Source organism: Hakea prostrata, chromosome 1 (genome assembly GCF_041222555.1).
Source record: "Hakea prostrata isolate BN-2017 chromosome 1, UWA_Hpros_2, whole genome shotgun sequence".
NCBI classification, from domain to species: domain Eukaryota; kingdom Viridiplantae; phylum Streptophyta; class Magnoliopsida; order Proteales; family Proteaceae; genus Hakea; species Hakea prostrata.
Window position 1 is genome coordinate 72662833 of NC_142600.1, and position 14978 is coordinate 72677810.

The 14978-nt window shown below is 38.1% G+C and overlaps 2 protein-coding genes and 1 long non-coding RNA gene across 6 annotated transcripts in view; 1 reads left to right on the forward strand and 2 right to left on the reverse strand.

The window, feature by feature from the left end:
* Positions 1-1459, reverse strand: part of LOC149029867 (exocyst complex component SEC10b-like) — a 28695-nt gene extending 27236 nt beyond the window's left edge. Inside the window, exon 1 of the mRNA XM_089142205.1 lies at positions 1429-1459. The gene's annotated coding sequence lies outside the window, so the exon portion shown is untranslated. The remainder of the gene's footprint in view (positions 1-1428) is intronic.
* Positions 1460-1480: 21 nt separating this feature from the next.
* LOC149029868 (uncharacterized) lies at positions 1481-3252 on the reverse strand. 2 transcript variants are annotated; one of them, XR_016171205.1, is made up of 5 exons: positions 2972-3252; positions 2252-2366; positions 1991-2078; positions 1826-1899; positions 1481-1604 (listed from the first exon to the last, which is right to left on the reverse strand). It is a non-coding gene; the product is annotated as an uncharacterized LOC149029868 (long non-coding RNA). The 2 variants fall into 2 exon arrangements; XR_016171204.1 differs by lacking the exon at positions 2252-2366.
* A 1140-nt stretch (positions 3253-4392) lies between these two features.
* ATERDJ2A (DnaJ / Sec63 Brl domains-containing protein) lies at positions 4393-13863 on the forward strand. 3 transcript variants are annotated; one of them, XM_089142208.1, is made up of 11 exons: positions 4393-4527; positions 5415-5624; positions 5729-5824; positions 6706-6826; positions 6971-7077; positions 7215-7432; positions 7810-7987; positions 8182-8301; positions 10832-10918; positions 11815-11925; positions 12785-13863. In XM_089142208.1, exons 2-11 carry the CDS (start codon positions 5439-5441, stop codon positions 13616-13618), a joined length of 2058 nt encoding a protein of 685 aa, XP_088998334.1. In that variant the 5' UTR covers positions 4393-4527; positions 5415-5438; the 3' UTR covers positions 13619-13863. The 3 variants fall into 3 exon arrangements, with proteins under 3 accessions (XP_088998334.1, XP_088998333.1, XP_088998335.1); XM_089142207.1 differs by having other exon boundaries at positions 4394-4575; XM_089142209.1 differs by lacking the exon at positions 4393-4527 and adding an exon at positions 4609-4705.
* The last annotated feature ends 1115 nt before the right edge of the window (positions 13864-14978 follow it).

Below are 14978 nucleotides of genomic sequence, written 5' to 3' on the forward strand. Positions count from 1 at the left end.
GTCACGATCAAACCTAAATGAGCAACAGAAGTGGGGCCAAATGTAAGCAAGGGCTTTCCTCTAAAGGGAATTAGAGAAAGGGCAAGAAAAGAACAAATATTCAATGGCCTCAGTACCAGTCCAGCAAAGGATACAGTTAGGGTTCGCAAGGATGTGATGGGTAATAAGGAAAGCCTGAGTTGGGAGGGCCAGGTTTAGGGCTTGCCAAAGGGTAAGAGAGTGACGGGGAATGTGACCTTTAAACCAAACTAGGGGGCCAAGTGGGGGAGGGGGAGGGGGATCGAACCAGGTTCCAAGCAAAAGACTTGGTGAAGGATTTGGTGGAGGAAGGGAGCCATACTAGAGTATCATGAGTGGAGAGAAATATTGGGGGGGGGGGAGAGAGTTCCAAACTTGTGTGAGACTAGAGTGGGGGAGAGAGCCCCAGGAGCCATCGAAGATGAAGTTCGATAAAATGGTGGATTTGGGGATACGGGTTTCATAGACAGTACGGGGGGAAAGAAGGGTGAGGAGAATGCCCATCGGATGCTATGGATCTAGCCAAAAGTTAGTGGAAAGGCTAGAGGAATTTGGGGTAATGGCACGAAGGGCACAGGGTCTGAGGAGAAGAAGTTTCCTTCAGATCCAAGAAAGGTTGGAAGGGATAGGGATAGTCCATAAAGAGTCAGATTTGAGAAGATAAGAGTAAACCCAATTTACCCAAATGGAATCTTGTTTGGAGACGATTTTCCAAATGAATTTGAGCAAAGCAGCAAAATTGACCTCTTGGATCTGCTGAATTCCTAGGCCCCCCTCAATTTTAGGCCGACAGATGTTGGACCAACTGATGGGACGGAGGAATCGCGAGGAATCCTGGCCCTTCCAGAGAAAGGCACAAAAGAGAGATTTCATTGCCGACGAGATGGACTTGGGAATCGGGAAAATGTCACACCAATAAAGATAGGAGGATTGAAGGATAGACCGAATGAGCTCCACCCTAACGGCAAAGGAGAGGAACCGGCTGACATTCAGAAAACCTTCACCTCCATATTCCTTGCACTCAATCTTAACTATAAAGCCATTCATCCATCTGATTTTGTGTTACTAACAATCGCCCCAAATCTATACTTTATTCCATGTGAAAAGATTCTTCTTGGTACTGTTTTGATAACTCAACACAGTATTACATCAATCGTTTGCCTAGGTGATTAGGTCATAAAACTACAACAAATATGAGGAGGTTTAGTTGCCCAGCAAAAACGAATTCACGGTCATAACATAATTACCATGTTGACAGCCTCACGCTCTCACTTGTTACGAGAAACAATGATCCATAAAGCTCAAATGCCCTAGCTCAGCTAAGAATCCCATGAAAACTTCCCCAATGAATAGAACCTATAGAATAATCCATGCTTAAACTAGAAACAAGATAATAAAACTAAGACTTACCTCTACTTGTTCAACGGTCAGAATCAGGATCGGTCCCGAGAAACACCAGATATTCCACACCAGTTCACCTTAAAAAACCGGAGGAGAGAGATGAATCACCGTTGGTTCGAGTTGTAAAATGAAGAATTTTATGTGCAACTCAGAAGAAGACTGCTCAACTGGTGATAGGAAACAAACTACAACAAAACAAAGAACAGAGCCAGATTTGATCAGGAAGGAAATGAAGTTCAATTTGCTTAATCTCAAAGAACAACTTACATGTAACAGGTAAAACAAGGATTTACTTCTTTTCCTGCAATCAAGCAACATATATAGAGGGAAAAAAATAATACAACATTATCCAAAGTACTTCAATTAAATAACCCACTTCTTTATTTTTATTTTTGGTTGAAAGTACCTTCTTAATGATCCAATATACTCTTCTCGTGATAAGCCCTCCATCTCTTTAATCTCTTCTTGATATGTCTCTAACTACACACAGTAAACACATTAAATTGATCTAATTAAAATTAGAAACATAATTAAATTGTAATGCTAAAAAGTCAATGAAGGGAATACTCACCGGAAAGTTATGTATGGTGTCCTGTCCCAGTACTTCAATGTTGCCAAATCATAAGCACGTGCTGCTGCCTCTTCATCATCATAAGCTCCTTTTAAGAAACCAAAATCAATTGTAGATTAGATGGATCTACTCAGAACAGGAGGTTAACCAGAATTGCTAGTATGGACCCATTAGATTAAAACAAAAGAAGTAGTTAATTTCTTCTTGAAAAGGAAAAATAACAAGAAGCTCCAAAACAATCAGAGAACTCCAAGAAACCACCTTTTCTTAGGCATCTCATCGAACACCTTGTGGGCATCATCGCAACAACCACATTTAACATACATATCTAAGAGAGCACTACCAACATAGACGTCCAAATTCACTCTCCCCGATTCTACATAAAACATTAAAAGTAATCCAATTTGCAATCAATGAAACTTTTCATTAGATCCACTGGAACTAAGAAGAACCTCGGAGCTTGTTGAGGTTATAAAAACAATTTATGACAGCTATCGTTATAAAACAAATTTAGAATCAAAAAAAGTAATCATGGGCTCCCCAATATAGGAAACTTTCAAACCACCAGTCATATATCGAACCCCGCTGCGGTTTCCATAAGCATGAGTCAGGACCACCACGCGGTGACCAAGCTTAAGCAAGCATTGTGATAGATAATAAATGTGATTCTCCACATCCCCAAAGTTGGGGTAGAAAAAATCAGACACCATCAATATTCTGTATGTATGCCCACCCATTGCATCTGCAGTAACACAAACCTAGTTTCCAGAAAATGATGTTCAAAGCAATGTTCTCGCAATGCATGTTAACAACAAAAGATATTGATAATGTTTCAATTAATCCTTTAAATTTCAAGTAAAACTGCATATGAGAACTCATTTTCTTAATCGAATCGACAACAATAAATCACGAATTCAATGAGTGGCAAATTCAAAGAACGAATGATTGAGTGAGTAAGAGAGAGAACGAGAAAAGACATACCTACAAGAAGTTCCTCATTTTAGGTTCCGCGAGAGAGACAACTGCGTCATACAACTGCGTGATACTTGAACAGCACTAGTTTTGGATTGCTTGGTCTATAGAAAAGGATGAGAACGGCTGGATATCGGAACTGAGATTTAGTTACTGCGATGGTGTCGCAGTTCTCTGTCGTCGCATCTCAAGGTTACTTTGGTTTCAACTTGAAACAAAATCCATAACAAGCATTAAGGAGATGAAGAACGAGGTTTTCATCGAATGTCGTTGTTGAAAGCTACCGTGGAGGAGAGGCCGGCCCGATTATAGTCCGGACTGACCCAAGTTAATGTACTGTGTTTGGGCTGAACAACCTAAACTTGCACTGGTTCGAGCTGAGCCGGGCTAGTCCATGTCTAGCCCAAACTATTTAGCATGAATCAACCCATTAAACCCATTATAAATAAATAAAATAAATTTAATTTAAATGTAAAAGATAAGAAAAACCTCAAGTATCCATTTGTTTTTCTTAATTGTTTTGCTTTGGAATATGCAAACAACAAGTCTGTCAAAGCCTTTGCCATTTGGAAGATGAGCTTAGTAAATATTTAGCTAAGTGTATTATTATTTGGAAATTTTTTAATGTTTTATTTTGATCCATTTTTACAAGTATTAAGAAAGGAAAGGAGAATAAGCAAATACAACCCATTAAAATTCATCAAGATGCCAACTTTCTTTTGCATATTAGTTCTATAATTTGTACTTATTTGTATAATTTTTTTTATTTTGAACATTCAATACGATAAACTTTGAGATAACTTAATGCTTATATGTGTTTAAATGTTATTGATAAATTTTACATATCAACAAGGTACTGTATTACTTGGATTGTAGTTGTGGAATCCGATATGGACTCTAAGAGTAATACAAAATACCCGCTTGATTGGATCCTTATCCCTATCTTTAAAGATATTATATGTGATTCAAATTATACACCTTGCTTAGTGCCTTTGTTTTATTCGTAGTTTAATCGACCTAGTAGGTCTATTATAAAATATCCATAACATAAACCATTAATCAGCTTGAACCCAAACTGCATCTGCCACCAAAACCTGCCCGAAACTATTATTTTGTTAATAGGCCGTGTTTGGGCTGGGTGTTTTTCAGCCGAAACCGTTAGGCTCGGTCTGGTCCAACCCGAACCGCAAAAGCCTGGTATTTTACTCTCAACAAAGTGAAGAAGAAATTATCTCAAAACCTCGATGTTTAAGAACCAACCACCGGTGATGTTATGTTAAACTTAATAAATCCTTATAAATAAATAATAATAATAAAAAAAAAAATTTGATTGCACGACTCGGATTTAGTTTAACAAATGTGACGATAATTATTTTGAGCTGTTAAGCTAACCAATAGTCCGTTCAGCTACAGTTTAGCCTTTTTAATAATAACACATTCATGGGGAGCAGGTAAACGGTAAACCTCACTCCACTGCATTTCTTGACAGGTTCTCTCTCGTACTATATATGGTTCATTTCTTCTAGCCGTCGTAAGAAAGACAGGAGATCTGAAGCAGTGTAAACGTAAGGACATAGGGGTAGATCAGATCCTACAACTCCCCCACTTTTAGGGTTAGTTTTATTCATTTCGGGTTTTCGTTTTGCATTATAATTTCGCGAGATGAGGTTCTTGATTTCATATATTTTTGTGGATTGGTTATTGGATTTGTATTCTATTTCAACTCGAAATTGGGGATTTCAGGTTGGGTTTGCTTGTGCTGGTTTATGCTGATTGTGGTCTGCGGATGTGTTCTTGTGTTTCATCTTTCTTTGTTCGTGAATTTTGGGTTGTACATTTGGTGAATAAAGCAGCTTATTCCTCCGCCCCTGTTGCAGATTGTTGTTAATTGGATTGTTGGTCTGTGCTAGTTTTAGTTTGTGTTTTATTCTTTGATTACGGATTCTGAATAATCTTGGATTTTCTGATTTGAGATCGGAGGGTTCTTTGTGTTTTGTGTATCGGCATTATCATCATTCTTGAATTGAAGTTGATTCTGTTCCTTCTTGGAGTGTCTGCAATTTTGGTTTACATTATGTTAAGGAAAAAGGGGTTTAGAGGTTTATGGTTTTGGCTGCATGGATGAGTATTTGTGTCGTGTTTATTGTCTAGTTGGGAAGAATGGCCCGCTCAACCATGTTTTTTTATTCAGTACAAAGCTATGCAATCTAATTTTGGCGTAAACTAGTAATACCTCAAAATTTAACGCATTTATTAAGTGGGAGTTGCTGGTGGGTTAATTAGGCAAAGTCATTCTGCTGTGGTTCAATTTGTTCGCTTTTCTTGGTTTTGTTTATTTGATATTGAACTGTTTAGTATCTTACATCATTTTCCCCCTAGAGTATGAGCTCACTTGCTTCTGCTAAAGTTTATCTGTGTCCGTGTTTGCACTTAACAATTATCTCTTATATAGGTACTCTAATTGAAACAAGCCTTCATGGCTGCATCAGAGGAAAACAGTTCGCTGTTCCCAATTTTCATCTTGACAGTTCTGGCTCTGCCTTTAGTGCCTTACACAATACTCAAGTTATGTCGTGCTGCATCTAGAAAAACAAAGAGCATTCACTGTCAGTGTTCTGTATGCTTACATTCAGGGAAGTATCGCAAATCCATATTTAAGCGGGTCAGTTGCTGATTTTCTATCTATACATTTTTCCAAAGATATAAGTGGGAGTTTTGTTTTTTATAGTCCTTAAACCTCTTTAATTTTTTGGTTTGTTTTTGCAGATCTCATCCTTCTCAACATATAGTAATTTAACGCTTGTGCTACTCTGGGTTATTATGGGATTCCTCGTCTATTACATTAAACACATAAACCGTGAGGTATTTAGCTTCTCTTTTCCTATTTCTTTTTTCAGTGGAGGGCATTGATGGTCAACTGCTAAGTTGTCTAGTCAAAATTTTGATATGAGTCTTATTATTGTTAGGTCAATTTCAGAACTTTTACTTCCCATCTGTGATTACTGGCGTGTCATACACAATGAATATTGCTTCTTTAATTCAAGTGGATAGGAAGTTTTCATATCCTACCGATGACAGGATCCTAGAAAAGATTCTGCAAAATGCTTCTTTTCTGAAAATAGCTGTTCCTAATTTTATTTATTTAGATATATGTATTTGAGGTCCGACTGTTGGAGATGGGGGAATTAGATACTGTTGAATAAAAATAGGGAATACATGGATATATGACAGTATGGGAAGAAGGACGAGAACAAGAAAACCCAAAACAAGGAGGTGATATAATGATAGGAGAGGATGGAATAGGAAAGATTAACCTGCCTGGCATAGAGAACTAGTATGAATAGATTTCTTTTCCCTGATCAAAACACATCTACTGCAATTCTTTCCCCTATTTTTAGGTTTTAGGTTGTCTTATTAGAAATAGCATTGTGGGTGTGGTTATTTCATAAGTACTGTTATAGAGATAAGTATGCATGAGAAACCGTCTAAGGCCGAATGTTGATCCTATATCTGGATGTCCCCTTTTTATTTGTTGGCATTATCTCAAATTCCAGTTGTAGTTATTTTATATTTTTAAGTTCTGAGTTAATTTGTTTGAAAATGTAATCAAACCGTTAAATGTGTATGATAATTTTTGGATTATGAGATTTATTTGAGTTACTACTATATAAAAACAAAGACTAGAATGTCTACTCTGAATTTTTCAATGCTGCGTCTCATAGTTGGTATTTTTCTTCCTTCAGATCCAAGTTTTTGAGCCATTCAGCATTCTTGGATTAGAATCTGGAGCTTCAGAATCTGAGATAAAGAAGGCATATAGGAGACTCTCCATTCAATATCATCCTGATAAAAATCCAGATCCAGGTTGAATGTTTCCTGCGTTCATTCTCCCTCCTCTTCCCCCCCCCCAAAAAAAAAAAAAAATTATGTGGCCTTCAGGTTGGTTAGAAATGTGATGCTCTCTTTTGGCATGATAAATCTTTGCTAACCATTGAATTTTGGTCTCAGAGGCAAACACGTATTTCGTGGAATTCATATCCAAAGCTTATCAGGCTCTAACAGATCCTACATCAAGAGAAAATTTTGAAAAATATGGTCATCCAGATGGCAGACAGGTCATATACTTCCCTCATATGTGAATAAGGAGCTTTCACCCAAAAAATAATAATAATAAGAAGAAGCCATGTTTTTGGCCTTTTTTCTTGTTAGCTGCATCTGAGACTAAAAATTGTAATTATTGGGTTTCAAGCAGGGGCTTCAAATGGGCATAGCTCTGCCACAGTTCCTTCTAAACATTGATGGAGCATCTGGGGGAATACTTTTACTTGGAATTGTTGGAGTCTGCATTCTTCTGCCTTTGATGATGGCTGTTATATATCTTTCGAGGTCATCAAAGTATACGGGAAACTATGTTATGCATCAAACGCTGTATGCTTATTATCACTTGATGAAACCTTCATTGGCTCCTAGGTATGTGCATTTTTTCATTATATATTTCAGGGATCAAGGCTTTCTTTTTTCCTTACTTCTGTTGTGTTAATAAGCTCTATTCATGCATGGAGATCTCTTTGTCATTGAATGACTGAGTTTTCTATCCTGCTTGATTGCAATTAGGAAGGACTCTTGGTATTTTGCATCAACTATTTGAAAAGGGTGTTTTATTTATGTCCGCTTGCGAATGGCATCTGTCAAGTTGATTTTGTGGTTTCTTCTTGTCCCTCACATAGTCAAGTGGATCTGCAACTAGTTGCTTTTAAGGAGAGAGTCTTTATGTTACTATGAATGACCATACAGTGTGGGATAATTACTTATTATTATTTACTGCTAATAACATGTACATGATACAGCAAGGTTGTAGACATCTTCATTAATGCTGCTGAGTACAAGGAAATGCCAGTTCGTAGGAGTGATGGTGAGCCCCTGCAGAAACTGTTCATGTTAGTCAGGAGTGAGTTGAACCTGGACCTTAAGAACATTAAGCAAGAGCAAGCAAAGTTTTGGAAGCAGCATCCTGCCCTTGTTAAGGTAGATTATTGTAGTTCCTTTTACCCGTGGTGCCTTGCTAGGTGCTGCCTTGAATTCCCCTCCCCCCCCCCCCCCCCCCCCCCCAAAAAAAAATAATCACTTGGATGCCTTGTCGTCAAGATGCTGTACTATGTTATTTTCTCATCATTACTAGTCTGTTCACATTCTTATGCTCTTTTATTTTTTTCCTACAGACAGAATTGTTGATTCAGGCACAATTAACTCGCGAAGCAGGAACATTACCATCAGCTTTGCTGGCCGACTTTAGGCATGTGCTTGAACTTGCACCTCGCCTTCTTGAAGAACTAATGAAGGTGATTTATGATTTCAATGTTAACATGTTCTGCATTATTGAGTTTGTTATAGCATGGTTATGAAACATTGCTTCTTTGAAATGTTATGTACAGTATACCTACAAGCCTAGCATAGAAATTATCTACTTTTTGTAGTTCTCTGAAGTGGGCATAGATCGCATGTGAATTTGATGAGGAAGTTGCCATTAGTAAACTGTTATAAGGTGGGGGATTGGAGAAAATTGCAGGAAGTAATCTGTTCACTTTGACTTCATGCTTAATTTGATTGGAGATTCAGAGTAGCAGTTATGCCCTTCCTATGGGAGGTTGATCAGCTGGTCAACTTTGCCCGAGTAGATAATTGATAGCTCAAGGTGCAACTGAGCATTAGTAGTTAGTCATAGATCAGTACATCCACCCACCCCCCACCCCCAACAAAAGAAAAAAAAAAAAAAAAAGAAGAAGAAAGGAAAACAGTTTATGGTATAGCTAAAAACTGGAAGTCACTGAACTGTCAGGTACTTTTTTTTTTTTTGGTTGAATAAAAATATATTGTAAACCCTCCAAAGGGAAGAAGAAGAAGAATACAAGAGTGGGGAGTGGAAGCCCCAAGCTAAGCAAGCCTAGGAGCAATCAAAAGAGAGTTTTCTATTCCTAGGTAACAACAATGTGCTTATTCCTTGGATTATCAACAAGAGGTTTGACAGGTGAAAGAGTGAGTTTGGAGGAACTATGCTTGCAAATGGCCTTCCATATCTAGTCAATAGAGCAAGATTTGGGGGGTCCATCTACAAAAGTTGGGCTCCATCCAGATGTGGGAAATACAACCACCAAACGTAAGTATCATAGAACCACCCAAAAGTTGAGGCGATCGAACCGGACTCAGCGTCAAAGGGGTGCGGATAGATGGTGAAAGCTTGGCAGGGTCGGCTTGAATGTTATGATGAAGGAGCATGGATTGGGTGGGAAGGAAATGGGTGAAGGTTCTCCAGATGGTGAAAGCTTGGTGGGGGATGTGCCTTTGACCCAAGTGAGTTTGGCCCATGGGACAGGGGGAGCGGGTGCAAATGTTTTTCCACGCAGAGGCGATGGAGAAAATATTTGTTCTTGAGGGTAGCCAAAGGAGCTGATCCCTAGGAGGGGAAGGGAACAGGTGGGGACCAAGATCCGTTGTTAATGGAATGAGGGAGGAGCAGAGCTTGGGAATGCCTGAGGAATAGACTGTCCCTGCTTCCTACCATATCCTGAGGATGCCAGGTACTTCTTTGTTTCTCCCAATTTAACCCATTTATTGAAAAGTTGGGAGGGGCTGTCATAAGAAAAACTAAAGAAATTATACAAAATATTCACCCCAAAGGGTTCACAAGACAACTAGTAAAAGCAGCCCTTCATGACATCATGACCCTGTCAGTCTGGGTTCTTCTAATTGGATATATGGGTTAGAAGGGGATAACGAGACAGGATTGGTGGAACTCTGAATGCAGGAATCTGGTCCACAGCAAAACGTTCTAATAAACCCATCTTAGATAATAGGTCTATGAGATTATGAACAAGCACCCTTGCTTCTTTTGTTGTAGATCAGCTATCATGTGCCTTTACTCTACCCAGTCAAAGTGCTTGGTTGCATGTGATCTAGTTTTCTTTGCAGGGAGGGAATTGAATCGTACTTGAAGCACTAGACCACAAATTATAGTGTTAGGGTTGAATAGGCAATAGAGTATAAAATTGCCTATGTTTAGGTCAGATTGTTCTATTCCATCCGAGAAGGGCCTTCGTTCAGTCACCTGTCCTCCTTTTCGTTAGACTCTGGCTCCACTCAAATAGTAAGCTTATTTTAGAAAGACAGCCATGTTTCTTTATCCCCCCCCCGGCAAAAGAAAAAAAGTTTCTTCCCTCTCATGCCCCTTTATGGCTGTCTTTGTTTTCTGAATTTGTACGTTAAATTCATTAGTTGTGTTGGCAAAGCTAGAAAGGATTAAACAAAGGAATCATAATGTTCAAAGTGATCTAGAAGTCACTCTAATAGGTAATTGGTGAGGGGAAGTCATCAAGATGTTTTAGCCATTGCAACTGTTAACAAGAAGCAGCTTGTTGCACAGACCAAAGGTATGAAAAGCTTAAAGGGTCATACCATAGACTGAAATGCTTTGGAAGAAAGGGTGACAGAAAATGCAGATGGCATCAGGTTAACAATAGATATGACTATAAATTTGAGCTGCTAAAAATTATCCATCAAAGTTGTCATGGCATCTAGGCGAGCAGAGTGTTCAAGGTGGGGAAAGAATCAAGGCAACAAGGTGTCGCCTCGAGGTGCCACCAAACCACCTGGACATCCTTGGCAACTATGATATCCACATAGCCAGCCTCATCTAGTTGAGAAGGCTTAGATAAGTGAAAAAGAGAAGATGATTTCCTCCCAGTGGAGATGAAGAAAAGTTTCCATCATAGTTGGCTATCTGTTGTGTTGAGGGATGTTTGTCATTTTGAAAATGATTTCCATCAGCTTGGCAAGAGCTTGAAGAGTTACTCTTTTGTTTGCTTATGCATGCAGATGGCAGTTATACCACGCAGTCCTCAAGGACATGGATGGCTGAGGCCTGCAACTGGGGTTGTTGAGCTTTCTCAAAGTATCATTCAGGTATTATTTTCAATGTCTTCCTCGTGTATTCTTCTGATGGTGGTGTGCTTGTTGACCTGTCATTTCCACTTCATATGTATTTTGACATTCATAATTTGATTTCCTTGTGTTTGAAATTATATTGAAGTTATTTACATATCAATGCTAATAAAATCTTGCAAAAGTCAGATATATATTTTCTCCTACTTTTGCCTATGTTTGGCTGCTTTAATGGATAAACAATTTCTGACCAAGGAACAGCATTTGCCTACTTTACTTATAATGGTTATTCCCACAACAGGAAAGCCAAGGAACCCATTTTGTTTTAACCCTTTAAGAAAAGATATGACTTTAAAGCTGAAGAACTATTTTCTCTAAAATTAAACAAAATTTTCCAAATTCTCACGTTCCCACCCTTCTCTTTTTTGATGAGCAGGGAAGTGATCTCACCCTTCTCTTGTTTGATGAGCAGGGAAGTGATCTTATTATTTAATAAAAGAAGGGGGGAAAAAGGATCTGATGTTTAGTTTTAAATGGGTAGAAAGACAAAAGGAAAAAACCGTTTTTGTTTACAAATAATTATAATGGCAATAGTAATCGCATTATATAAGCAAACTTATTTACCTGCATACTCAGCCACTGATCCATGTATGGTTGTACCTTTGAGTCGTTACGTTTCCTGCTCTGCACCTCATGTGAATCAAATCTCCCAACAAAAATTTCTCATAATTTTCTTTAAGATGCCTCTCATTAGTGCAGTCAGTCAGGGCTTTAATTTTTATTTTTATTTTTATTTTTATTTTTGTAAAACTTTCAGTTGTTACTCCATCATTAGTAGACAATTCCTTGAATTTACTATTTTCTATCTTTGTCTGCCTAACTTGTGTGTTTTCTATAAATAATGTTTCATCTTGCAGGCTGTTCCTCTTAATGCAAGAAAGGCTACTGGAGGATCCATCGAAGGTGTTGCACCCTTTCTTCAACTTCCCCATTTTAGTGAGGCAATTGTCAAAAAGATTGCCCGCAAGGTATGTACGTCCGATGGTAGTGTTTAGTCAACTTTGTATGAAATAAAAAACCATTACCTATTTTTGTTGGTATGATCCCTCTTCTGTATAATAATTACGATTTGCTGACACTCACCTTTTCGAGGAGGGTGTTTAGGTTGACATTAGAATTATTACCCTGCCTATATTAGTAGATTTTTTTGGTCAAACTAGATAGACGTAAGTTTTGAATTTGGATCACTTCTGGTATCATCAATGTTGGTTTTGCTATTCATGCCTCCATTTTCTGTGTCACCTTCTTCATTTATTATTAGCAGCATTGGGAGGACCTCAATTATTCCCTTCATTTGAAACTATCCATGTAGCAGAGATGGGGTAAAACCGATGTATTATTATTTCTTCCGGAACAACTGTAGTTATGTAGGTTTGAGGCACAGGAATAGTATGAAATTGAAGTTTCATCATTTTCATGGAAGTTGGAAAATGCTTACCGGGCATTCGTGTATCTGAGTCTCAGATTATTCCAGATGAGCAGGGAGAAGCCCAGGTTAAGGTGTTGGACATATCAGTTTTCTATTCTTATGTGTGTGATATTCAGATTTAACACCTCTTGAGATTGAAATACTTGTACCAGATATTCTGTTCTCGCTCCTGTAGCCACAAGCAGTGATTCACCTTATAATCCTATTTTTAGAGGGGTTGTATTTGGAACATAAATAGTAACTTTTTACTGGGGGGCTAGTGTGTCCAAATGATAATTTTTTTTCCTGGGGTTTTTCACTTCTGGTATCATCAATGGTTCATGGTATATGTTTTTCTACTTAATATTATTTTACTGGTCTTGGACTTGAATTAATATAATTCTTAATTATTTTTCCAGAAGGTGCGCACATTTCAAGAGTTTCAAGACATGAGCCCTCAGGAGCGTGCTGAGCTATTGACTCAAGCTGCAGGGTTCTCTGCTTCTGAAGTTCAAGACATTGAGATTGTCCTGGAAATGATGCCTAACATAACAATTGAAATTACGTGTGAGACAGAAGGAGAAGAAGGCATACAAGAGGGTGATATTGTTACCATGCATGCATGGATCACACTCAAACGTGGGAATGGCCTAATTGGAGCCCTTCCACATGCCCCTTACTTTCCATTTCCCAAGGAAGAAAATTTCTGGTTGCTGCTTGCAGATTCAACCAACAATGTGTGGATGTCACAGAAGGTTAGCTTCATGGATGAGGCTGCAGCTCTCACAGCTGCATCAAAGGCCGTTCAAGAGACAAAGGAGGGCTTGGGGGCAAGCTTGAAGGAGGTAAATGCTGCAGTTAGAGAAGCAGTTGAGAAGGTGAAAAATGGGTCAAGGTTGGTGATGGGTAAGTTCCAGGCCCCTGCAGAAGGGAATTACAATCTGACTTCCTATTGCCTGTGTGACTCATGGATTGGCTGTGATAAAAAGACAAGTTTGAAGTTGAAGGTTTTGAAACGAAGCCGGGCTGGGACAAGAGGAGGTGCCATGGCAGATGAGGGTCCAACTGTTGAGGATGGAATTGAGGAGGAAGAGGAAGAGGAAGAAGAAGCATATGATGACTATGAAAGTGAGTACAGTGATGATGGTGACGATAAACCAGATACAAGGAAGAAAGGAGCAGTTGCTAATGGTGTATCTCATAAAAAAGGCAGTGGTTCAAGTTCTGAAAGTTCAGGCTCGGATGAAGAGTGAGTGCCATAACCAACCCCCCTCCCCTATTCTCTTTTTTTTTTTTTTTTTTTTTTTTTTTTTTTTTTTTGAGCTACAGATGAATTTTGTCTCCTCATATGGTCATTTGGTGCAAGATTACTGCTCTTACCTTAACAACTTAGGTCATTAATGTATTTTTTCGATATAATATTCTCTCATGGATAAAACAAGGATACCTCTAGGCCCATTTGATTAACGCTTCTGTTCTAAAACAAATGTTTATCACTTAAAACTGTTTTTTATTTTCCTGAAATTTTCTTCTTTGAAATCTAGTATCTTATTTATTAAAAAAATCTTTTGAAAATATTAAGGTTTTTGATGTTTCAAAAATCTTATTTTTAGCATAGAAGAAGAGACTGGTTTGTTTCATTTGTACATAAGAATAAACCGGTACATTCGAAAGGAAGATTTTGTGTTTTTGTTCCACTAGCACAAAAAATCGCCAAAAAACAGGGCAGAAAAAGGGTAAAACTGAAGGTAAATTAGTCGTTCATTTTATTTTATAGAGACAAGCTTTTCTGTTTAACTTAACTCGAACAAGCAATGGAGTTTCCTTGGCTATTTTTTTTTTGGTAGCAAAGATCTTCATTCAACAAGGGGCAGAGGCCCAAGTCCCTTGGCCCAGTTTGTTCTTTTGTTTTCTAAATGAACTGTAAATTATTTTCTTTCATTTCTACCCTCTTCGACAAGATCATCTCTATGTAGTACCACATGAGGAACCCCTATCATAATTTGGAAGTCTAATTTTTGTTTCATTTTTTCCCTTCCTTTATAGACATGGCCCTAGTTCTTTCCTTTTTCCACTAATTTTTGAGAAATGATTTTAATTCCCAACAAACTAAAAATTTGCTAATTAGGATTTTTTTTTTTGGGGGGGGGGGGGGGGTAAACAATTATGAAAATTGCAGGGAGAGAGGGACCATCCTTCAACTCCGCCCTACCCAAGTTCAGCGAAATTTGCAACTCTCGGATCGAGATCTTGATCCAATGGTCATTGTTCAAGATGAACTGAAGCAATTTTCGGGAGACAAGTATCTAATATATTTTGATCTGTATTTTCCATCGAAACATTTCACCTCTTTATTCTTATCTAAATCCTACGTTAGCTACCTTGACGCATCATGGTTCTTGTTTTGCTTTATTAATCTTTTTGAACTTGGTTGATTCTCCATTCCAAGTCCATTGTTAAATTGGAGGTGACAATATTTTCTTTGCGATGAAACTTTTTCTCAGGAACATAACTCGGAAGCTTACAATATTTTCTTTCATAATGATAAATTATTTTCATCCTCGATGCAAAGTTAGGGCAACTAGAGAATACTCAAACGCCATGTAATGTGAA

Bases quoted from the DNA above. Each gene is read 5' to 3' on its own strand.
- ATERDJ2A (XM_089142208.1), top strand. From the start codon at position 5,439: ATGGCTGCATCAGAGGAAAACAGTTCGCTGTTCCCAATTTTCATCTTG. The intron at 7,433-7,809 runs GTATGTGCATTT...TACATGATACAG, and splicing joins AAACCTTCATTGGCTCCTAG to CAAGGTTGTAGACATCTTCA. The intron at 8,302-10,831 runs GTGATTTATGAT...TTATGCATGCAG, and splicing joins TTCTTGAAGAACTAATGAAG to ATGGCAGTTATACCACGCAG.